Below are 26318 nucleotides of genomic sequence, written 5' to 3'. Positions count from 1 at the left end.
AGGTCACTGGGGTGGGCTGTAACTCATATGAAAAGGGAAAAATTGGTCATGGACACACACATCTAGGGAGGACAGTGAGGAGACACAAGGAGAGTGCGATCTATAAGGCAGAGAGAGAAATTCAGAGCAAATCCTTCCCCACAACCCTCACAAGAAGCCAAGACTGTTGGCACCTTGACCTAGAACTTCCAGCCTCCAGGACTGAGAGATAACACATTCTGCTGTGTAATCCACCAGGCTTGTGGGCTTTGTTATTTTGATAGTCCTAGCAAGCAAATATGCATACAATTGGAAATATTTTAGCTCAAGGAAGAAGAATAAAATTTCTTTCACAGAGATGCATATTTTAATTCTACATTTTAATAGTGTGTGAAGCTGGGAAATGTCAGTACTAAAAATTGTAACTATGATTATTGCTTTTATTACTGTCATTATGTGCACTAGGGAAAAATGCCTATCTCTGAACTTTCATCTTTATTCCTAGAGTGAGGTATAAATGTATTTTTTGTGGCATAAAATCTGTTGATTTCATTAAATTGTGACAAAAGGGATATGATTCTCTTGAACATCTAATAACAAGATTATAACATATAATTAAGGTATCTTTATGTTTAAGGAGTGAAATTAATTCAAAGATAGATCTTGGCATATAGATTTGATTACATAATCGACATAGTTATATTTCTATAACAATCAGTACTTTGGACAAAATGTGTTTTTCATTCATCTTATGAATTCAGGAAAATTGTTGGCAGTCTTCATATGCAAATTATCAGAACACACTCTTGTTAACATGCACTTACCGGAGGCCCTGGAGGCCCTGGAAGACCACTGTCACCCTTTTGGCCAGCAGGTCCCTGTGAGGAAGAGAAAAGGACAGGACATAAATAGAACAAGGCAATTTATTAGGTGTCATTGAAAAATTAAAATACAAAGATAAAAGTACTTACAGAAGAGCCTTTGTTACCCTTGGGACCTTGGGGACCCTAAAACACAGAAAGAAGCACAGAGAAAAGTCAGGAGCGCTTGTGTCTATGATGGGTCTGTAATTTACCTCATAGGATCCTTTTGTCTTCTACTTACTGGTAATCCTGGAGGGCCAGGCGGGCCTATGGGACCGGCAGGACCAGGAATTCCCTAGAAGGAGAATCATCCAATGCAATTAGTTTTCCTGTGCATCCCATTTTCATAACAACACAAGTTGCAAAATTTAGACAAGTGAAAATACTTAATAACAGTCTAAAAGTTCTCCGTTGTGAATCTAAGATAACTTTTGCGAAGTAATCTGAGCTTTTTCCTAATTGCTGTGATGATAACTCTCATACTACAAGTCTGTAGTATGGACATTTTATATACTTTATATCACTTCAGTTCTTAAAATAAGATTTGCATGTGATGAGGATGCAATACATGTTTGTGTAATCAACTACTGAACTCTTACTTTTGTAATTTTAACTTTAATCGTATTTTAATTCACTAAAATAAGTCTTGAAAACACTATTGACTAGCTGAGAATAAAGATACTTTAAAGTACTTCACTGATCATGTTTAATTGAATGTGCACAGGTGTGTGTGTGTGTGTGTGTGTGTGTGTGTGTGTGTGCAGCTATTACTGGGATGAAGTAGGAAGATCATCTGTACTTTGACTTACCCCATCCCCTTTTGCACCTGGAGATCCTTGAGTCCCAGGGAGTCCCCTGTCACCCTTTTCCCCTTGCTCTCCTGGAGGGCCAATCAGGCCAATTAAACCAGGATGTCCCTTTGAGAGGGAGAGAAAGAAGATTTTAGTAATATACAGTTGCAGCCATCATTAAATTCTAGTCAAAAACATCTGAACATTAAACTCATAACTCATAAAAATCAAAGCATGGATTACAATAGTCCTTCTGAATGGGATGGAGAACTAAGACCATCTCTCTCTTCACTTAAGTGTATTGTTCACTGGATACACGAGGTGCAACCTTTACTAAGGGGTGGGAGTATTATGGGAGAAAATTCTTTCTAAAAATACCATGTTCAATAAGAATCTTTCAGCTTAAGTGACCACTAATGTCCATATATGCAATGTTTGTGAGGTTTACAAGCAACAGGAAATTCATTTTAAAAAGTGTCTTACTTAATATAAAATGACTTCTATTGTTCAGGTACTTTGCAGTCTTTAAAAGACATTTAAGATTTAAAAATAATGCAAACAATATTGATGCCATTCTAGAAATGACTTATTTTCTCTAATTCAGTGAAACACAGTGTAGATTCTGGGAGATCAAATTACTAATTGAAAGATATTTCTAGTTTAAAATTTTTGTTTTTGTGTTTTAAATCATAAGGCTGGTCATCTTGTTATTCCATCTGCTTATTGACTGAATAACTGTTTTATTATAACCGTATGCTTCCTCCACATGTTTTCTAAAGAAGAACGTTGAGAAGATGTAATACTCATTTTGTATATTTTTCACTATTCCTCTGAATACTTTCTTTTCTCCAAATACATCTGGGAAGCTGACAATCTGCAGCTTTTCCCACAGTTAGAATGACTAAGATACTGTTTGGAACTTTCTTTTGAGTGGCTTCAATCTTAGAAAGTAATCACTTCTGCTATTTGTAAAACAAAAGTGTAATAAAACATTCTTTTATTCTCACCTTTTCACCCTTGGAGCCAGGGTCACCTTTGAGACCAGGTAAACCAGGAGGTCCCTAAATAATAAGAAAAAATAATCATATGGAGAGAAAGTATGAATTTAAAACATCCTGTTATTAGTCAAAGAGTCAGTTTAAGTTTTTGAAATATAGAATTCAAAACTAATTCTAACTAATAATGATCAGTGTTAAGGATTTTTTTAGGATTCTGTATAAATTTACATGTTTAAAACAATATGGCTTAATGTGTAATAATAATATTGATCACCTTTATTAAGTTAATGTGAAATTAGAAATAGAATGTAGTTTAATGAGAATTTCAGATGAAAATAAAGTGTACATTTTAATATATAGTAGAAAGAATTTCTAAATTATGCATCCAGTCAATCAAATATTTCTATGCTAAGCCCCAATTTCAAAGGGTGCAATATTTTCACTAAAATTTTTTTAAAAACCTCAAACTTCTAACAATCATTTGATCTTCGAATAATGCAGGAAAAATAGTTATAGAATTTAATACATTTTTGTTTATATTTAAATAGCAATTATTTGTTGTGTATCTTAGAATAACTGTGTGTATACTAACTTGAAATTAGTTCTCTGTAATTCTGTTAGGTGGTGGCTAATTTTATGCACTTTGATCTCAGAGTTTATTCTTTGTTTTCTTGAAATCTGACATCTTTGCTATGAATCCTACGGAGAGCTATATTCAGAATACCTAATAATCCCATTATATCTGACATGGCAAGATATATCTTCGATACCCACTCACAACAATCCTGATGAAGTAGCTTTTGTGTCTTCTGAACATGTGAGAAACTGAGTCATTTAACTTACAAGTACCAAAGCTGGAATTCAAATCTAGGTCTCTGGTTTGAAGTTCAAATTCTTTTAATCATCTGACATTGGATTTCTTAGAGTGGAGGGAATAACCAAGGAGAGGCTGGTACTGCTCAGAAAGGGGGTATGAATACGTTCCAGAAGAACAGTAAGTCATTTTAGCACACCACTGAAGAAGGTAAGTCCCCCAGGAAGTGGACTGATTTAGACTCCAAAAGTTTTGAGGGCAAAAGACTTCCAGGTAGAAGACAAGAGAACGTGACTTGTCTGGGAAGAAATGTTAAAATTTCTTGACACTTAACGGAAAATCACAATTAATGATCCAGAAATGGTCTAGGCAAATTGTAACAAGGTGCAGTAGATTGCCGTTATGTGGCTACTGGGTAAATATATGATATTTGATCATTTTTCATGCTCTTAATAATTTAGTGATTAAATGCTTGCAAATCAAGGATAACCTAAAAATCAAGGTGACAGAACCCATTGGAAAATCAAGGTGACAGAACCCATTGGAAAATCAAGGGGACTAACCTAGCTATTAAGTTTTTAGGACACAAAGCTGAGAAGCCTGGCATGATTCATTCCTGCTGTAGATTTTACAGAATCTTAACATTGACACAGTTGAAGAAACGATCAATTGTGATGCCCTTCCTTTTATTAACAAAGAAACAGGCATCAAACAACATTACTTCTTGAGATTACAAATCTTTTCAATGGAATAAGCAAGGACTTGACCTCAAGTCTGAGGACGTGACCCAATATCCTCTCCATGAAAAATATTTTCTTCTTTCATCACAAAATAAAAACACAAATCAAAATGTATATTATTTTTCCTGATTAGCTAATCGAAGTTCACTCTTGGCTGGTCATTGGAGATATGCACAAAAATTCTTCAATGTTTGAAGTTCTATCACAGTTGGGAGTATTAGCCTTTTCTAATTATAACCTCCCCAAATTATATCTTTAGGTATAATCTCTACATGAATTTAATATCTAAATGACTTATTAACTTAATAAAAAACAAATACACTTTTCATATAAGTATGCGAGTATTTCAATAAATTAAATTATATGGTCTCAGGCTATGATAATCATCCACTTATTTTAAGTTATATTTTAATGAAAATTATGATATGACATGAACTACCTCTCTACCTGTGGAAATATTCCTTCGAACAAAACTTTTTTATCTACAAATTGGTGTACTCAAACTTAGAAGGCAATACAGAATGCTTTGACGTTTTCAAAATGAAACAGTGCAGGCTACAGATGCCATCAGGAAAGGAACTGGCGAACAAGATGATTTATACATGTGTGACTCATGAAATTAGGTCCACGATAATTTTGGATAGCTCGCTACTTCATGCAGTAAGTAAGGCATCAAGCAACAAAAGCAAGCTATTCATATGATTTATCCATGAGTTTTAATTAATTTGATTCAACTGAATTATTTGAGTTACGATTTCAACAATGACCTTGATAATGGTACATTGAAAGCAAGCTCTTTTAACTTGCACCAACCTACATCAGGAGCCATGACTATTGTACCTTCTTCAAGGTCGCTATAAGTTTTCCCTCCCTTTACCTAGACAGGCTTTGATTTTTCAGAGTAAAAAAGCACATTTTGCCAGCATACAAATTTTGTGAATTTAAAGTATTAAGGGATATGGATCTGAACGTGCTGTATGAAAAAATATGAGTTCAGAATAGGATAAACTTGACTGAAAAACAAACTGTCTTATTAGCAATTTAAGTTAGCCAGACAAAGAGAGCATCACTTTTCTCATCTGCAAACTGTAGACTACATTTCCTGTCTCATAGGCTGCTGTGAGAAGGAGTACATAAGGCTTTTCCATTCCTTCGTTTCTAAAGCCTATATCTTCAACAGAAATTCTACAAATCAGAGACAAGCAAGAACAGTAAATTAGTCCTTGGAGTTATTATTAGATATATTTATATTTGTTTTAATTCATGAATTAATTCTAAATTCTCTAAGAATTGATGTGAAAATTTTCTTCCATCATTCTGTTAATATACAAAACCATTTTTTTCTGCATAAATTGCATACAGTTCTATATGTGGATGTACCTAGCGGTATTACTTTGATAAAGAGAAAAATATGAATCATCAAACAGTTATGTAAATTAAGTAGGAGGGTTTTTGTTGTTGCTATTGTTTTAATGAAACAGGGTTTTTCTTTGCAGCCCAAGCTGGTCTGTAACTTGTGATCCTTCTGCTTTAGTCTCTTCAGTGCTGGGATTGTAGGTGGGTACACCACTCCCAGTCTTTAGATTCTATAAAAATAAAGAATCATGATAGTTCATTAAACCATAGACAGACAAAAAGGAGATCATAAGGATTTTTTATATTCATTAAAAAATATATCTTAATGATGGATTTTAGCAAAGTACTTTCATCTAGATTAGAACACTCTCTGATCTCAAAATGTGGTCCTTCAAGCATCTGTGAACTTGTTAGAAAGCAAATTTTTATGACTCAAACAAACCAACTGAATTAGATATCATGGGCTAAAGTCCCAAATCTTTCCATGGGTCTGAGTCTCATTAAGGTTTGAGATACATGGTTCTGTGGTATCAGGTTCCAAATTCAGTCAAATCAATATGCAAACCAAAGTAGCCTGAAGAATTTGATATATACTAAAACAATGACATGAACTATTTAATTTACTACCTTATCAACTTTACAATTAAATTAATATATTTACCCTCTATTTTTTTCTGATCTCATCAGAAATGTCAGTCAAATCATTAATTAAAAAGGAAAAGGATGTTGACCAATAGCACATATTTTTAAAACTTTTTACATGAAACTCCAAAAGGATATTTTAAAAGAAATTTATATGACACAATATAAATGGTAACAGAAACAATGACATTTGTAATGTTATAGCACCATCACTATAGGTGTCAGACAACGTGAGAAGAAGACACACAAAAGGCAAGGAAAAGAGTCCTAATAAAAGAGTAATTGTATTAAAGAATCACTCACTTGTACAATAATAGAAAACATTGAAGAATATTGGCTTAACTTGACATGTGTCAGTCAAAAATCAATATATTCTCTAGATTAAAAGTATGAAACTACTTAAAGAGACCATTTTTTCTTCATTTCTCATTTTATATTAAAACTCTCACACTCGTGATACACTACAGAAATTTTATCAGTGGGAGAACAGATAGGGATGTTGCTTGCTGGGTATCAACACTTCAATCACTGTCATAGTCACAAATTTTCAAGTGAAGCATCTCCTAACTCTGAGCTGTATTCTTAGAAAGTATTTTAAAAAATAACTGTATTAATATTATGATAACAAAAGAAAGATAAGGCCTATAATATCCAAATAAACAGTGAAGTCTAAAACAAATATTAACTGTTATAATTTTCAGACACGCTACACTTGACACCAATCAACTTACTTGTCTCATTCTAATGAGACAGATAAAATGTTAAAAAGAGAAAATACTGGTAATCCTGATTGGTCAAGCTTAATAAGAAATATATGAGACATTATTTGCATTTTAAATGCACTTCATATCTTTTCTATAAATATTATTCATGAAGGAGTCTCAAGGTAAAGAGTGTTAATTCCTCTAAGTTCACAAACTCTCATGGAATTACAAACTATATCTAAGAATGAATTTACCAAGCAAAACCAGTTTTGTATTTTCATCAGCTGGAAGGAGAAATTGGTAATGTTATAATATTAAGAACAGTTATAAATATCCCTTTGAACCTGGAGCAGATCAAAAACATCAACTCTGCATATAAAAATGTTATTCCAAGTGTACATGTTTTCTATTTCCTCTTTAGGTTATTGCAAATTGAAAACCCTTAGGGAAATACATAATTCACAAGCAATAAAGAGAAAAGGAAAACAAGACCATACACTCCTAAGTGTCTAGAATACACAATCAAACATTTTCCCCTGCAGTATTATGGCTTGTGGAATGCTTGCCTTGATCTGCATCTCAAAATTCTAGTGAGCTGGAGTTTAAAGAAACTGCAAACCCCACACTTTGTTCAGAAGATAAAATTGTAATATATTGTTTAACTGTGTGAAAAGCAAATGCTTTATTATATAAGCTTATTTAGTCATTATGAAATGTTTTGCCTCTGAACCCTGTTTACAGAGAGTTTACATGTAGCATTAAAGAAAAAAAAACCCTTGAATTGTATAATTCACCCTACTTTTTATTCAAGTTTTTATGTTTGAAAAAGAATGCTATCAGATATTTACCATTTTGTGAAAAGAAGGAATGTATGATAATATATAAACTTGTCCAAAGATAAAACTGAATAATTTTTCAGCAATGTTTTAATAAATCATCTTGAATATGAAACAAAAGCTTAAAACTAAAACAAATGGTAATTCTGCCTTGAAAGCATAAAATTCCTAATAGCTTTTTAAAATTATTCAGTCACAGTAATTTTGACCTTGTAGCAGATGGCAGAGTTTATTCACCATTATTCTTCTCTTTGAAACATTTTTATTCCATTTAATGTTTGTTGACTACTCAAAAAGCTAGGAGTTTCATTTAAAAGAAAAAATAAAATTCTAACAGAATTCTTGATATAGGGTCACCATTGTGCTCAGCTTTCTGTTAGCTCCCACATGTTGTATTACTTCTACATGATGATTCTAAATAAATGTGTACATAATGCACAATGAATTAATGCACATATGTAGATTTATGTCAGATTTTATTCTGAGACTACTTAACTTATAAAGTAATATATTATTAATATACCTCTAAGAACTCTTACAGAGCTGATATCATAGTGAGCAGATACTGAACAGAAAAGATTTTAAGAGTTTTAAAATATGTTTCACTAAAGAATTTTATCCCCAGAAGGTTCCTGTAAAATTGTTTAGTTGCCATCTATATGGGTAAAGGATGCTCTGCTCCACAGAGTTCAATTATCTAATTAGGCAGTTGCCATCTGGAAAGGTGAAGGAAGGCGGGTTTACTTTACAGCTGAGCTGTATTTGAAGTTTTGGGGAAAGGAATGCCTTGGTGGTTTTAACTAGAGGGCCTCAACTGCAGCAGGTTACAGGCACCTTCCTGAAGGGAGAAGAGGGCCCAGGGGTAGTTCAGAACTCCAGTGATGAGAAAGTTGAAGCTGCACAGACTGGAGTGTGAGTGTGAAAATATTTATGGATACAGAATTTTTACACCTGCTGAAATCACCATAAAAGGACTAAGATAGAAAGGAGAAAAATAGAGGGGATGAACCAATGCAGATCATAATACATATATACATGGAAATGTCACAATGAAACTCTCCGGATAGCTATCTTAAACAAACAAATATGTCTTTTGTTTTTCAAAAACAGAAAACAGGAAGGCAAAAACCAGTCCTTTCTGGAGGTTGGTATCATTGGAAGGGGAGAGGATATAAGAAAAGGATGTAGGAGGGTGAATATGCTGGAAATATTATGTTCTTATGTGTCAAAATGGAAAAATGAGACCTGCTGAAGTTGATCCAGGAATGGGGAGAGGGAGGATAAAGGAAAATGATGGTGAATTAAACTATGATGTATTGTAAGAATTTTTGTAAAGGTCACAATGAACCTCCAGTACAACAATACAAAAGAAAGAAAATGAGGAAGAACAATTAAGTATTATTCAAATAAATTTCAAGTTGATTCATTTCTGAGTTTAATGCAAACTTGTATGAGTTTTCAAATCTCTGTTAGTCTTACCTCCCACATCTTATCCGCACTTAAGCTTCTCCCTTTTCTTCTTAATCAGTCTAATTATTCTTTTCATCCCCATAGGAGATGACATTTAAATAGCTTTGCCTTGAGCACACTTAGCAACCTCCGCCTGATTCTATTACAGTATTTATCACGTTATGCTCCTCTGCAGGAACTGTACATACTGATTTCTTCTGTTTGCTTTAAGGGTCAACAACTTCCAACCAGATTACAGGTCACACACATGCATAAGCTGAGATTCAATTTACTTACTGTCACTAAAATGCAAAATTAATTGTTTAAAAATAGTTATCATTATTCCTTTCATTTAATAATTCCTTGATGCTCAATGGTTTGAGTTATGAATATCATTTGATAGACATAAGAATTCCATAAAGTAGTAGATGTTAATATCTCTATTTAACTCATTGAAATGTAGCATTTCACAGGAAAGATGCTCTGAACATTCTCATTTCACAAATGTAGAAACCATAGCTGAAATTAAAAGAAAGAGTAACTTTCCTAATATCGTCCCACAAGTAAGTGACCAGGATCATTTTTGCTTGAGAGTGGATGACCTCAACCAGTAACCACAATAAACTAATGCTCACTCTGATTTTTAAACAAGTAGCCATTAAGCAGGTGCTGGTGGCTTATGCCAGTAACACCTTAGCTGCTTGGTAGGTAGAGATTGAGAGAATGACGGTTCAAGGCCAACCTGGGCAAAATGTTTGGGAGACTTCATCTCAAGGGAAAAAAGTTGGTACATGCCTATCATCTCAGCTATGATGGGAAGTGTAAAATATAAGGTTCATAGTCCAGGCTAACCTTGGCAAAAAGCAAGACCCTATCTTCAAAACAGCAAGAGTAAAAAGGGCTGGAGGTGAGATACAAGTGGTAGAGCACCTGACTAGCAAGTGTGAAACCCTGAATTCATACTCCAGTACTACTCACCACTCCAAAATTTAAAAAACATACATCCATTAAAATAAATATATCTTAGATGAATTGAAAAGTTCAACAAATTACCATTAATAACATTCTGAAGATGACTTTTCATCCTCCCCCACCTCATGAAGTCTAAATAGGTTTTCCATAGAAATTAAACATCACAGTCAAGACTAGCTGAAATTATGAAAAACTACAATATCTCTATGTCATACAGTCACCAGCAAAACCTGTATCTAGGGACCAGTATGAACCCATGCTGACACTTACAATTCACGTTGCCTAACAGGGTTTGAGTTGTTCATTTTTCTCCTACTGTACACTCACATTTACTTAAGAGTCAGAAATACAAATTTCGTAAGCTGGAATCAGCTGGTATGTCTGAAGGTTTTAATTTTAATATTAGTTAAAGGAAATCTCCAGCATGGGGCTTTTTATTTAATCTGCAGAAAGGTCAGAACACTTACTAGAAAATCTGAAATAACAGGAAAAAACTTTCTGGCAAATTTTAGGGTGGTAAAAGGCAAAATATTTTTTTTTCTTTTCAGCTCTGACTCTGCAGTTAGGAGTTTTACCATATCTAAGGGAAATATTCCCTAAATCATGGTGCCAACCAGGAGCTGATCCTGTTGTAGTCTGGGAGATGAGAGTCTGTGAGGATGAGATTTTGTGCCCAGTTGAGACTGGATAATCCCTTGCTTTCAGTCAATTAAGGACATGACACTTACCCAGTTACCAAGTAAGTGATCTTTAACTGCTTCAATGAAAGTTTTTAAATAATCTCTTTAACACTTTTGAAATAATTGGTAATTATTTTAGAGGATAATGATGTGGTATCTTTAATAAAAGGAGTGGCCAAAATTCCATCTGAATAATTAGGGCTGTGAATTCCAGTTTTAATGGCTTTCTAAGTACACACACACACACACACACACACGCGGCATTTCACTAAAGATTAAATTACTATATATGAAAGGACGTGATTATTGTTTGCTGTTTGATTCATTCTTTACACATGATTGTTTCAGATCAATAAGGTTCAAATATAGACCAGAAAAAACAGGATCCATTTATAAAGGAAACAAAGTCACCTACCAAGTGATGATTTTAAGGGGAAGCTCTTTCATTCTCACTTTCTGCCCTGATTTTAGCAAGAGTATCATCTGTAAATAGGATGCTGATCAACTAAGTGCTTTATTCTATTTCTCAATCATGTTTGCACATGGAGTTTATGATAGTAGCCAAATTTCAGTGTTAAGATAATTATATCTTTCTTTGCTCATTGAGTTTTGTGCCTTATCTCTCAGCTGATTGGTCTCATGAAAAGAACAAAGTATCAAGGAGTCACTAAATGCTTATGACCACACTGCTTTTCTAAATGAAATGCTAGGAATAAAGTTTAATTGCTTACATTTTGCAGAACTGTGTCTACCAGGAAGATAGCTGGCTGGACCATTGGTGGCATTTTGTTCTTAGTGAAAATAGTATTTTTCATCCAAAGAAAAATCTTACCATGTAACTATCAATTAGGATTATTTTCCTCTTTGTAGGTTTGGGTAATACACTTTCATGAGTATTATATAAAGGATAAACCAGTGCATAAGCTAAAATTTCAGGAATTCTACCTTATAAAAGATTTTGTTGCAGGAATTCTCTTTTTACGTAATGATAAGATGCTACTCACCAGAGGACCAGGTGGTCCGTCTTGCCCTGCTGCTCCAGGGAGACCTTGTTCTCCCTACAGAAAAGAAAAAGATTACTTTTCCATGAACAAAAGAACAGGAATTTTGGAAAGGTAGAAAGACACAGACATCATCTATCAATTGTACCACGTGAAGAACATGTACAAATATTGTAAGCAATCTTGTGTCTTTTTACTCTGTGGGTAAATGTTTATATACATACACATGCATTTATATATATACAGGTAAGTATGCATGCAAATTTTACATCTTTGAGATATTGGAACCTAGTGTTCTATGTGCCTTTATAAGTCAGAATTTTACCACAAACATATTAAAGAAATTTCGTACTTAAATATTTTAAGGGTATCTGACTTTATTACAAAGTACTTACTAAATTGTAGTAAAAACATTCTTACATTAACTTATAAAAGAATGATATCATAAACCTTTTATTCAAAAATTAAAAAAATAAAATGTTTTTCAAATAGCATCTTACAGCATGGTTGCTTACCACAGGACCAGGGATGCCCCGAAGACCTTCTGGACCAGGCTTTCCAGCAGGGCCCTGAGGGCCGACGGGGCCAGTTTTACCAGGAGGACCTTCAGCACCTGCTTCTCCCTGTACAAAAGTAAAGCATGTGAACACATTCATAACAAGAAAAATATACTATATTAAATTAACATAGGTAACAATTCACCATGTATATGTATGTTGCTGACATATTTCTAGCACATATTTTACCTTAGCACCTTTTTCGCCTTGTCTTCCCTCTGCACCTGCAGCTCCAGGAGGACCCTGGAAACACAAAGTTATTCTTAATATTGTTACCTATAAAATGAACGCAGTTGATGACTTACTTACAAATACTGTCATTTGTAACAGACTAATAAATTATTGCTTTTCTATGGATATTTGACTTAAAACACAAAATTGAATATCAAGACAATTTTTATCTACAAACTTCTGCTTAGACTATTAAAAATACAGATTGAGTAGTCTACAGATAATCACATAACATCAATATAAGGCCACATACAAAAATGAATATAGAATTTTTGAACTGGTTGAAAACATCATAAGAAAGGGACTAAGGTAGAATGAAGAAAAATAAAGGAAATTAACCAATTCGGGTTATAATACATATATATACATGGAAATGTCACAAGGAAACTCCCTGTGTAGCTGTTTTAAACAAGCAAAAATGCCGTTTTTTCTTTCTTCTACAAAATCGAAGAACAGGAGGATGGATCGGATCCTGTCTAGAGGGTTGATACCAGTAAGAGGGGGGAAGGTGGTGGGGAAAGGGTGTAGGAGAGTTAATAAAGTGAAAATAGTGTGTACATATGTATGCAAATGTAAAAATGATACCTGTTCAAACTATTCCAGGAAGAGGGGGTGGATAAAGGAGAATGGTGGAGGGAGTGAATTCAAGCATGATATATTTGATACATTGTAAGAACTTTTGTAAATGTTGCAATGTACCCTCACCCAGCACAACAATAAAAAAATATAAGGCCATAGTAAAAATTTTAAAAGTTTATGAATTAAAATAGTTACTGTTAGTATAAATACTGATATAATTTATTATGTTTGATTATTAGGAATTAATTCAATGTATCAAATTTCACTTCCATACTATATGTGTTTTAAGAGTGTCCCCTTTCTTAATCTAAGAACCTCCATATGTTCATGCATTTTTACAGGATCAGATCATGTTGTAGCTCAGGAAACCTAGCATTTAAAATCATGATGATCAATGAGGTATGCTCATTTCATGCAGCTATGTAACTTTAAAAAGTAGCATCAAAATAGTATCACTTTTTGAAACCCAGTATTAGAGCAAGAATAGAAAAAAATTATACTGAAGATAGCACATGAAAGCATAAGTACTGAAAGATTAAATAAGATATTTTCAATATCAGCACTGCAACCTCATTTATTTTTTGACATTCATTGCACCTTAATCAAAAATGAGAAATGTAGGAAGTCTATGAGCAGTCTTATGATGTGGGAACAATATTCTGAACCATAACATATATATTAAATCTCCAAAGTGTATTTTTTTAACTTTGTATTATTCATGCAAGAGGATTTCTGAATTGAAGCATAAACTTTAAAGTTTTCCTAATGTTGAGCCATAAATTATTTCAGTGTGTATTACACAATGCAAAGTAGATAAAACAGTCATAAATCTATTATTTTGAAAATAGAAATAATGTAATTCAATAGATTATTAGCTTTTTCTTATTCATCAAGGATGACAAATTTTCCTTAAAATTGTGATATATATATATATATATATATATATATATATATATATATATGGTCTTAAGCTCAAAAGATTGCATTTATGCATATGAATTTCATGTTATAGAAGATTTGTCAATGACTGGCTCTAAAAGTGCAAGCCACCTACTACCCTAAAAAGAGAAAAAATATCATCCCTTTACAATAAGAGAGAAAAATCTGAGTTTTAAGAGCCTAGAGAATTTTGACCCAAAGAAAATATAATATAGCCAAAAATTTATGATTGAAGAGGATTTCTATAACCTCAAAAGGATTTCCTCTTTCTGTTCGCAAATATCTGTCATGTTAGAATTCCTTATTAAATGACTCTGCTCTTTTAATTTTTTTCATTTTCCCTATTTTTACTTAATCCCTATATTTTCTTTCTAGATGGTAAACAATCTTTTTTTTTTTCCAGAAAAACTAAGATGAAAGCAGACATTTTTCTAAGAACTTGAAAGTTTCCATGGAGAAAACTCATAATGCCTCCTACAGTGCGAGTCTCCCAAGTGCAGGTGTTGCAATCTAATGGGAATGCAACAGTGTTGGGAAGTATTTAAGTAATGAAGGCTCCTCTCTCATGAATGGATTATGCTGATTACAAATGGACTCAAAGCTGTGAGATCTCTCTCTCTTTCTCTCTCTCTCTCTCTCCCTCTCTCCTTCTTTCTCCCTTCCTCTCTTCTTACCTCACTCTCTTAGCCCTTTTGCTATGGATCATTCAGCAAGAAAATCCTCACCTCCTGCCCCCAAAACCATGAACCAATACATTTCCTTATAAAGTACCCATTCTGTGGGGTTTGGTTACACAAGCACAAAATGGACTAAAGCAAGGTCTGTGAACAAAGTCTTGTATTAATTATTTCTCACATGTTTACATAAATAGGCCCGAGTTAATTCTTTACCCATAATCACTATTATAGCAGATTTTCTTACCCAGGATGAATATGCATACTAAAAGACATCTAAGAAAATATTTTTCCACTATTCAAATTTTACAGTATGATCCTATGATTATCCACTCATCTACTCGTGTCACAAATATCTAAATGTTGCTTATGTTCCAGAAATGTGCTATGCATGAAGAATACAAATAAAAAATAAAATTGAAACCATAAGGGGTTCAGAAAATTTAGTTACAAAGACAAATATTAGCGTTAATAAATATAGTATATTATAAAATATACAGTGATGAGGTGGGTATAGAAAATAGGTACATTGATCCAGGTTAGCAAGAGAAGACTTTGCTAAAAATCCAATCTCTAATTGGAATCTTACAATATGGATAGATAAGGTGGGATGATCCCTTATAACACCTCACCTTCTGACCATTCAGATGCAGAAACAGACATAGGATAGAAATACACAACCATCTTGGAAGTTATCAGTCAGGCAGGTTGTTAGCTAAGTCTGTGCATATACATGGTTGCACAGGGAAGATTAAGGTGCATGCTTAGTGCTGGCTTGACAGTTAAGGAGAAAAGAGGGAAATTAGACAAAGGGAGCGACTTGGGAACAGTAATGACATTTTCAATAGTTGCAGAATAAAGGATGTCAAATTTAGCTCAAAATTAAATATTTGAATAAACATTTACAAATATACTAAATGAGCAAGTGTTATCATTTTTTTTACCTAAAAATAGCTAGAACGGTTTCTCCTAAACAGTGTCAAAAACGTTTTATTTTATGATAAAATTAAATTTAATTCAGAATTGTTTTTAGAATTTTCAGAATTATTTTTGGAACTATGTATCTCCAAGACATATTACAACCTGCAGTGGTTCCCAATGCAAATGCTGACCTTGTTTGCCTGATGGTCGTGAGGGAGGCTACTTTCTATCGAACAGATATTTTAAGTGGATTTATAATCTATTTTATCATCACAAAGTATTTTTTACTTATACATTTACATAATGTAGAAATTTTCCAATACTTGAAAAACAAACGTCTTAGTTTGAAATTTGAATTAATAGTACATTTGAATTAATAACACATATACATAATAGTATACGTCAATAGTAATATAGATATAATATAGTATGTTAATTTATTCTTGTCATTGCTGACATATATTAATGTCACTTTGTATACATTTTATGTGTGCATATATATGTTTACATTAAAGATTTGATTGCCTTTGTAATCAATTAATATTAGTTACTTTAATTTTTGTTGTAAGTTGTACTTCGGCAATATGAATTGAACTCAAATTCCATTATATATGCTTCTTCAGGTCATAGTATTAGATATTATTTTAACCAACTTTAGAATTCTTTTTCAATAAAAGGGTAGTGGTACTAGCTTTAAGGGTAATTTGAGTTTTAAAATTCCATGGGTAACTGATATAAGTTGTATAATCTTCAAGTGCCATAAGGAAATATACATTTACTCTCAAGTATTACAACTGCATGGAGTAAGGTATGTATATTACAAATAATTTTCCAAGTTGTTCAATAATCATCAGAATACTGACTCTGAGTATGACTGCCACTCACAACGTTCTGATCAATATTCTCTCAGGAAGTCTTATTTTTCAATCATATGTAAGATTCACTCATAAAACGTGACACAATTTTGAGCATATTTCTAGGTTTTGGTACTTCTGCCATAGGATTTTACAGCAAAATTGTTATCAGTCTACTTTTGTGAGCTTCTAATGTCCAGAAACAACAGGTAAGACAAATGTTAACTTCCACAAAACACATGAAAAGCTTAAGACTACCTGTCCTAGATGGACTGAAGGGAAATAGATTTTAAGGCAATTCTGCATTTGACCAAATCATAGATATTGTAATTATTACATAGGAATACGTTCTTGACGTTTTCACAAAGTTGGTATTAAATTGATTACTGCAGGGGACGCTACCTCAAGCTGGCTGAACCAAAAGGCATATGAAGCAGCACTCATAATTCACTTTCAGTCTGCAGAAATCACCCTGCTAATTATAGCCTTGTTGGAGCAGATGCTTGTGTTCACCCCGTGTGTGGACTCAGTGACCTCACAATTTTACAATACTTTTAACTCCCCAGACAGTTCCTTCTCAATTGACTTTCTTAATTACATTATTTCTCAAACTGGAAATAAATCTCAGTTGCTTGGCAAATCTAATTCATTAAAAATAAATGCAGTTGCTAATCAATTTAAATGCTCCCATTTTGCAATTGTTTTCATGGGAATTTATTTATCAATATCCATGATTTTACATTTAGGAGCAAATAATACAAATATGTATCAACTTAACAGAATCACAGTATCTTGTACTTTGAAAATGTGTCTACTTAATATTTTGAATACTTCTTGTATGTGTATCACTCGGTTAGTTCAGTATTTGATCACTGTAAAACTAAAGGACAGCTCAAAAGACAAGAAACAAAACTAAGTTCACTGTGAAGTTACTATAAATTTATTGTTACTAAGTTTTCTTTAGCTCATACTTCTGGAAAATTTAGAAGAAAATGTTGTGATCTTTCTTTTAAGTGGAAATTTTATTTGATACTAAATTTATTTAATTTATAAATACAGCCAAAATTTGAAACTCTCAGTCAATGTAAGTAATGACATCCACTGTTCTCATTCTTGATATGTCCACGCATTGGACCTGGTGCGTTGAGCACACATGATAGCAATGTAATTCATCCTCACTTCAGCACTGGAAATTAGTTATTATGCTCACATTACAAATGAGAACACTGAGACACAAAAAATTAACTTATCCAATGTCACAAGGATTTGAAACCAGGTCTCTCTGAATCAAATGCAACAGCATTATAAATTATTTTAGTCTGATATAAAGATATAAAGTGTCAGTTTATAAATTGCAAAGGACCTTGATAAATAACTTCTTTTTAATTGAACACTATTTGTTTATATGAAGATAGAACTCTTGAGTAAATTAACTAGTTTGATTGGCTATAATTTAAAAGTGTACAAGAATTAGATGTTAGCATTAAATCAAAGCAAATAATAATTTTAGTTATGAGGTTATTCACTTTAGAATAATTTTTCATGCCATTAAATATATTTTACTTTGGTGAAGAGAATAGATTGTTGTGTAAATCAGAGAGTCAGTTAAGGATGCCAGTTTATTAAACTTAAAAATAAGAAGCGATTTAGCACGCTGTGATCAGTAGTTTTCAGGTTAGATTTAATGACGTTGCATTTTAAGAGACGAAAGTCTGCATGTCATTGTCCAATCATGCTGACCTCAAGGCAACAATTCTACTACAATAACAGGAATGCAAATAGCTTCCTGATCACATGAAGTTATCACCGTTTCCACGTCATTAATAATTCATGGATGTAAAACCTGATTTTGTTTACAAAGTGACTAGAATATTTTTAAAAACTATTATTTAAAATGAAACACAGAATATTCCTAAAGTTTATCAAAAATCAAAAAGGACTGGGTACCCTTTCACTTATGCCTATAACACCAGCTACTTGGGACTTTCCTACAGGAGGATCATTGTTAGAGGGATGCCCAGCAAAAAGTTAGTAAGACCCCATTAAAAAAATCTAACCAGGCGTGGTGGCACACACCTGTGATCCTAGCTACTCAGGAGACTGAGGTAGGAGGATCACAGTTATAAGTCAGCTCAGGCAAAGTTAGCACAAGACCCTATCTGAAAAACAAACTAAAATCTAAAGGTCTAGGGGTATGACAACCACAAAGCCATGAGTTCAATCCCCAGTATCATCAAAATGACAGAACAAGAGGAAAAATCAAAAAGGGAGGACTTTACTAAAAGACTTTCTAATAATACTCATGGAAAAATAAGACACAGAGAACAATTCAGTGAAGTAGATTTCATTACCTTAGGCCCTCAGCAACCAAATCCATTATGTAATTCAGTCCAGAATACGCAGCAGATACTTCGTGCATGCCATTTACAACTGTCACCATGAAATTTCTCTCCAGAATTCCCATCCTACACATTTGTTAACCACTACCTAATTTTCTTTGTTATTTTCACCACTCATGTTTGAATACTCAATATGTTTTTAAAGTTTTTGGAATACTATGAAAATGAAATTCCACTGTACATACATATATCTATCTGTACGTATACTGAACATATGTGTCATTCGGTGGGTTAGGTGCTGTAAACGAATAATCAATGTACATTTTCAATTTATGGCTTATGGAATGTATATATCTATGTCTGTATCTATATCTTTCTATGTATAGAGATGGACATCTTCCTCAACTTATAATGGGGTTACATTCCATTTGTTTCATCATAAATTGAATATTCACTTGCGACACAAAAATCAAGAGTATCGTTAAACACCAATAATAAATTTTCTGGGAAAGATATAATAACAACAATCCCGTTCACAGTAGCTATAAGTAAAAATAAAAAACCTGAGAATAAATTTAATGAAGGAAGTCAAAAGTGTCTCCAAAAAAACCTTAAATGCCATTTAGAAGTAGAAACATCGCCCTTAATCGCAGATTGAAGGAATTAATATTGCTACAATGTACGTACTACCCAAAGCAATTTGTGAATTCAACTCAATCCCCACCAAAATACCAATGGTATTCTTCGTAGGCCCAGCAAAAAAACAATCCTAAAGTTCATGGAAGCACAGCAGACCCTAGTAGACAAAGAGAACTTGAACAAACAGAACGAAGCTGGAGGCATCCCAGCATCTGGTTTGAAGCCACGCTGCAGAGCAAAGCAGCCAAACCAGTGTGGTACTGACACAGAAGGACACACAGACCAAAACCACAATCAACATAGGGAAGAGACAATCCAAAGACTGTGAGAATGTAACTGCAAACTGTTCACCCATAAAAGGCTAATATCCAGAACCTATAAGAAACTAATATTGCAATGTCAATAAATGAGTGATCCAATTAAAAAACAAGCAAATGATCTGAAAAGACAGTTCTCAAAAGAAATACAAAGAACACGTACATGAAAAATTGCTCAATAACATTAGCCATTGGGGAAATGTAAATCAAAATCATAATGGCATAGAATCTCCCCCACCTCCCTTAGAATCCCTGTTGTCAAAATGATAAAAAATAAATTTCACAAGGATGTGGAAAAAAGTAACTTATATACTACTAGTGGGAATGTAAATTAGCATCACAATGATGGAGAATGGTAATATGGTTCCTCAAAAATCCTTAAGATTATAGTAGCATATGATCTAGCTTTCCCCCTTTTTTTAATATATATCCAAAGTAAATGAAATCAACCCTGTCAATGAGAGACCTGCATTCCCATGTTTGTTACAACTGCTAAGATGAGAAATCAACCTAGGTATCCATAGATAGATCGATGGATGAAGAAAACATGCTATTTATTCAGCAAGGAATATTATGCATTCATGAAGAATGAGATCCTATCATTTTCAAGAAAATGGATGGAACTGGAGAACACTGTGTTAAGTGAAATAAGCCCTACACAGAAAGAAAAATGCTGCATGTTCTCTCTTACAAGTAGAAGCTAAAAGAAAAACAGCCAACTTGAATATAGAATAGTGATGACTGGAGACATGGGAGAGTAGAATGGATAAAGAAAGTTTGAACAAGTACCAACCCAGTTAGATAGAAGAAAAAATCCCAGTATTGCAGAGCTCAGTGCTGTAACAACAGTTCACAATAATCTGATATATATTTTATGAAAATCTAGAGGATAGGAGCTCCAAGACTCCAGACATGAAGAGATGGTAATTAGGGTAAAATGCTAATTATTCTGATTTCATCATTGCATACGGTATGCTTGTGTTAAAATCTCAAACTGTACCCTATTAGTCGTGAAATTATCATGTTAATGAAAGCATAACATTTCATTAAAAATTTGACTTAAAAATTAAAAATCTCCTTGATTCTAGTGCAGTGAATATTTTGACCAGTAACTATTTATATGTTGGCATAGTCTTTTATGAAAATTCATTTCCCTGAGGATTTTTTAAATTGTTTTGCTGGGTGGGGGTACATTGTGGCATTTACAAAAGTTCTTACATATATCAAATATATCATACTTGAATTCACCCCCTCCCATCATTCTCCTTTGTACCCTCTCCCCCCATTCCTGGAATAGTTTCAACACATGTCATAGGAGCCAGAATTTTTATCAACAGTCTACAACACTTATACAGAGGAGAGTACTAAGCAAGAGTAGAAAACTCGCTAAGTTGGAGTTGTTTTTCTGATTCTTAGTGTGATATTAAGTGGTTAAACACTCTTTTTCAGTAACTATCACAGTATTTCATAAAATACTGTCATATTTTCCAGTTTCCTTAGAACCTGCTGCCTGTTGCTTATGTAAACAATATAAATTTAAACATATTTTGAATAACAAGCAGGCATTTCAAATTAACAATGAAACTTACTCTTTTTCCAGGAGGACCTGGTGGGCCAGCCTCACCAGATGGACCAGGAGGACCCTAAAAGTGAATATGTATACATAAATGTGAAAAATGTCTTTTAATAATTTGGGTATTATTTTATGGCCCACACAAACCCTCAAAATCTGAGCTCTGACCTTCTTTCCTTATTTCCACACATCTATCTTTTCTAAAAACAATCTCAGCCTTACTTAAGAACTTAAACTTCTTCTATCTATCTATATATAGAGCTGCATATGGTACCTAAGCAAACGACTTCATGATGAGAATAAAGGGAATCAGGTTCCATCTATATAAAACTGTCCTTTTACAAAGCACTAATTTGTATCCAGCAAGTATACACTTGATACTTATTAATAGAATTATGAAGTCAGTAATAATTCTCCATATCACATACTGTTGTGAAGCTATAAATATATTACCTCTAAATTTTTTGTAAAACACTAGCATTTTTATGCAAAAGTGTTCACAGCATGCTGGCATATGAGCCATAGGTTTCATCTCCACAGAAGCCTCTGTCTCTGACTGCAAATATCCTAGAGGAACTGGTTCTATGGACAAAATTGTGGTAAGTGTGTAGTGGGTTTAAGTTCCTACTAAAATTAATGTCCTGCCTTACTTCCTCCCCAAATAATCCATGTGGCCAAAACACATTATGTCATTCTAAACTTGAAAAAAAGATGAAAAGGTCTACACTATGCTAAGTTCACTTATGTTTCTAATTGGCATTGTTCCTAATTGAAATAAACTACTTATTTGTTTTCCTTTCTTTCAGTCTTATGTATGTTTTAAAATAATTTTTACTTAACACAAATGAATAGATAACTGAATTTGATCTAGTATGACAAGATCTTAAGTATGAATGGCTATAGTTTCATTATGAAGTCTTTTCTTATACTTCATAATTCACATCAAGTAAGAAACACTTCATAGGAGACTGACTTAAGCTATAATTCAAACTTTTTTTTACAGTTCCTTTAGAAAAGTACAGAAAACTCCTTAAGTCTTATTGTGATGATGAAATAGTTAAATGGTCTATTTTAGTAAGTATTTGACACATGTAAGAAAGTATTCTATGATATTATCCAACATCCCTAGAACCTACTGCCTGTAGCTACATAACATAAATTTATTTAAACACATTGTGGATACTGAGCTATCCCTTCTGACTGGCTGACCACTTCTGATTGTTTGAGACTATGTAAGTAGGGGGGGATGCCTGTGCTGCTTACCGGTTGCCCAGGATCTCCATCTTCACCCTTGTCACCACCAACACCATCTTGACCCTGTAATAGGAAATAAAACATCACCCCACATGTTTTTTGCCATATTTCATTTTTATCAGGGGAAAACAAAAGCTTTTGAAAGACTGTATTCTTCAGATCCATTATTATCAGGTGGAAAAACAAAATTGCTATACTTTATCATTTAGGGTTTTGGTGCCCTCGCTCCCTCTGTAAGGATTTGTGAAACTGTTTCTACATCAACTTGAAAACAGTCTGCTCTTGAGGTAAGGAAATAATGAGGGACTGATTAGTGTAGAAGGTTTCCTTTCACCGTGAATGGAGATGGTGCAGTTAGAGATAGGATTTACATTATAAAAGAGACTAAGAACAAAAGCAGAAGTCTTGTAACTTTAAAATAGTAATGATGCTGCTATTCGGGTAATTTGTACAATCCAACAAATCATAGAAAATTAATAAAACTGAAGAGCATAACTGTGGAATTTTGGTCTAATAGTCTTCAATGCCGTGGATTTTCTCACAGTTGTCACTGCTGTTTGCTTATTTATTTTTAGGACGACACTTAAGTAAGGAAGAATTTTCTTTAATTAACAATAGGGACAGTGGGATTATCCCCACAAGAACCATTCTTTTATTTTTTCATGACACTTACTGCAGGGCCAGGTTCCCCGGGAGGACCAGGATCTCCAGGAAAACCGACAGGACCCTAAAATGATGTTTTTAAAGAAAAATAAATAAGTGAAAAGTGATTTTTATTTTGAAGTTTAAGAGGTTATAAAGTTTTGTCAAAGCCTAGTAAGACTATTTCTCTTCACTTGATAGAAAATTTCTTAAAAGAGAAATAAATTAAGAATGCTTATGAATATATGAAATGATAAAAAGTAAGATTCACCAAGCACAGGCCAGTATTTCAGATTCCTAATCTTTGTATGAAAAGCTCCAAAGTAAGTTTAGCATAAATGCCCCTTTATGGGACCCAACTCACCGGATTACCCTTAGGGCCATCGTCACCTGGTGGCCCCTTAGCACCTGGTGGTCCAGCAGCACCTGGAGGACCAGCTTCTCCTTTTTCTCCTCTTTCTCCTTTGGGACCCTACATAAGTATGAGAGAGAAAATAGTTTACAAGCTTTGAGTCTGCATTGCTTATGGCAGCACGGAGGTTTGAACTCAGGGCCTTGCACTTGCTTGGCAAGTGCTCTACCACTTGAGCCATGACCCCAGTCCTAGAGTCTGAATTTTTTAACATCAGCACATTGATCTCAATAAATCTTTGCTGCTAGGGTCTATATCGAGCATTGTAAAATATCCAGTGGTATCTATGACCTGTATTAACTAAATGCTAGTAGGCAGCACCAGTCCAAGTATGATTATCAATGTTTCCAGGCATTGCCAAAGGTTTCCAGGAGGGGGAATAGAAGATTCACACCTAGTTTAAGCTAATTCATGTTAGAACAATGCAATTGCAATACAAATCGTAACTTTATTTGGTGCAGCAAAGTTTTGTGCTTGTTTCTTTTGTGGAGAATTCACTAAAGTGAAAACTTACAATAAATAGCTTGTAATTTTAATGCTTTCTCTTATGCAAATATGATCTCTTTTTCAATTTATATGTGAATCAAGATATACAGGAATATGGACAATTATTAAAGAATGAGGTTCTGCATTTGTGATTACTTTTAATGACTGGGAAAGGAAAGAAGAAAACTGAATTACAGAAGGAGTTAAGTTAGCTGCTTAAAATGATCTGGAAGAAATTTCTAAACCAATGACCCCCTACATGGACACAAAGACAACACTTACACCGGATCCTGCTTCACCAGGAGGCCCTGGGTTCCCTGCTTCTCCAGGTTCACCCTACAAAGAAAAAGATCAACTGAGGGCCCGGCCGAGCTCAGCCGCCCTGGGAGCCTGCGCCGCTACCATGTCTTCCCAGGCCAGTGTGAGCGCCCTGCAGCGCCTGGTGGAGCAGCTCAAGCTGGAGGCAGGCGTGGAGCGCATCAAGGTCTCGCAGGCAGCTGCAGAGCTTCAGCAGTACTGCATGCAGAACGCCTGCGAGGATGACCTGCTGGTTGGTGTTCCAGCTGGAAGCAATCCCTTCCGGGACCCCAGACCGTGTGCTCTACTCTGAAGACTGTAGGGAGGAAGTTCGGTGAGGAATGCCTTCAAGCACAAAGTGATGGATGACTGCCTCCAAGTTTCAAGAAAACACTTTTCTCTAGCCAAATGACTATTAGACATTTCACACTTTTTCTGTGGCCTGGTCCTATAGCCAACATTCTAAAGAATTAATGGTTTGCTACTTAAGCAAGGAAACAAAGTGAAGGAGTATAGTTTTAAATAGTAATGGCCTAGTTCTTTTTGCTGAAGTGCTTTATATTAAGACAAAGAACCTTATTACCAAACATACCAAAATACACCTCTTTTATAAGTGATTTACTGGTGGTTTTAAACCTGAACTATCATGTAGGTTTTATTTACTGGATGTTTACATTTTAGGAAGGAAAACAGTTTTGTTTATTGAAAAATGAGTATTTGTAACTTGTTCCTAAGATTTTTGTATTATAATAAAAGTTGTTCTTTTCTCATGAATTTACAACTATTAAATGAGAACATGAAAAGCTAAAATCAGGGGAGAAGAACAGGCTTACTAATGAAAAGATGTCTTGATTTTTTACATGAGAAGATTCTCATTTTTAAATTTTTAAATGAGACTCTCACTTGTTTTATTTTTAACATTAAGTAGGAGAGACGTTTCTTTGCAAACTTGTTTGAAAAAATGTTATGTTGTGTATTAGGTTGCCCCATCTTGTGTATGAAGCAGATTTGATCTTTCTTCCCCTAAGTTCCTTTACTTTATAGTCATGGTTGTATCTTTAGACAACTACATTATTTTATATCTTTAAGGAATGTTTAAAATGTGACCTACATATAGAACATTGCAAATGGTTAAAAACAAAGTAATGTGAAAATGTTACAACCTAAAAGAATTCTTCATGTCACAAGTATTTTACTTGGATGATGTGCCTTTGATTTAATTTGGGACACTTTTTAGGAGGATACTTTATTTGTGTTTGCAATAATCTTTGAAGAGCTTGGAAATAAATTTCTGTCTAATTCATCATTTTCTATGACAGCAAAAAAAAAAAAGATCAACTGAGGATTAGAACACAGAAATAATGTTTTTATTTGTCTTCACCTATGGCCATACCATTTTAGATTAACACCTAAATCATTGTGCTGCTTAAAAGTCAATAAAAAACTTTACAAAGGGAAAGGAACTTTTTATATAGCTGATGTCAATACTTTTATTTCTCAGTTGAGAAGACAGAATCAGATAGGCTTTTGCTAATATTCTCCTATGTTAATTGGGACACGCACACTAACCCTGTTACTACAAAATCACAATAAGATACATCTATCTGTTCCTTAACAGTGTATAGATTGGTACAGCGTCAATACTCATGCTATAATAAGTCTATTGATTAAAAATTTTAAGTTGCAATTTATTAAAATATGAATTCATCCTCTCTTTAATGTAGTAAGTAAGCAAATAATTTGTATTTGTACTGATAATCCTATAGAATGCAGTTAGTA

At 33.7% G+C, this 26318-nt stretch overlaps 1 protein-coding gene and 1 pseudogene across 2 annotated transcripts in view; one reads left to right on the top strand and one right to left on the bottom strand.

Annotated features, from left to right (window-relative positions):
- The window catches only part of Col11a1 (collagen type XI alpha 1 chain), a 197516-nt gene that overhangs the window by 11650 nt on the left and 159548 nt on the right, over positions 1–26318 (bottom strand). For both annotated transcript variants that reach the window (XM_074050884.1, XM_074050883.1), the window contains exons 50-62: positions 24525–24578; positions 23709–23816; positions 23376–23429; positions 22712–22765; positions 21465–21518; positions 12572–12625; positions 12341–12448; positions 11829–11882; positions 2641–2694; positions 1652–1759; positions 1084–1137; positions 951–986; positions 804–857 (exon numbers count right to left, since the gene is read on the bottom strand). In XM_074050884.1, coding sequence (XP_073906985.1) covers positions 804–857; positions 951–986; positions 1084–1137; positions 1652–1759; positions 2641–2694; positions 11829–11882; positions 12341–12448; positions 12572–12625; positions 21465–21518; positions 22712–22765; positions 23376–23429; positions 23709–23816; positions 24525–24578 — 846 coding nt within the window. The remainder of the gene's footprint in view (positions 1–803; positions 858–950; positions 987–1083; positions 1138–1651; positions 1760–2640; positions 2695–11828; positions 11883–12340; positions 12449–12571; positions 12626–21464; positions 21519–22711; positions 22766–23375; positions 23430–23708; positions 23817–24524; positions 24579–26318) is intronic.
- Positions 24618–25879, top strand: LOC141414951 (guanine nucleotide-binding protein G(I)/G(S)/G(O) subunit gamma-10 pseudogene; annotated as a pseudogene).

Source organism: Castor canadensis, chromosome 12 (genome assembly GCF_047511655.1).
Source record: "Castor canadensis chromosome 12, mCasCan1.hap1v2, whole genome shotgun sequence".
Taxonomy (NCBI): Eukaryota; Metazoa; Chordata; class Mammalia; order Rodentia; family Castoridae; genus Castor; species Castor canadensis.
This window is presented reverse-complemented; position numbering and strand designations above follow the sequence as displayed.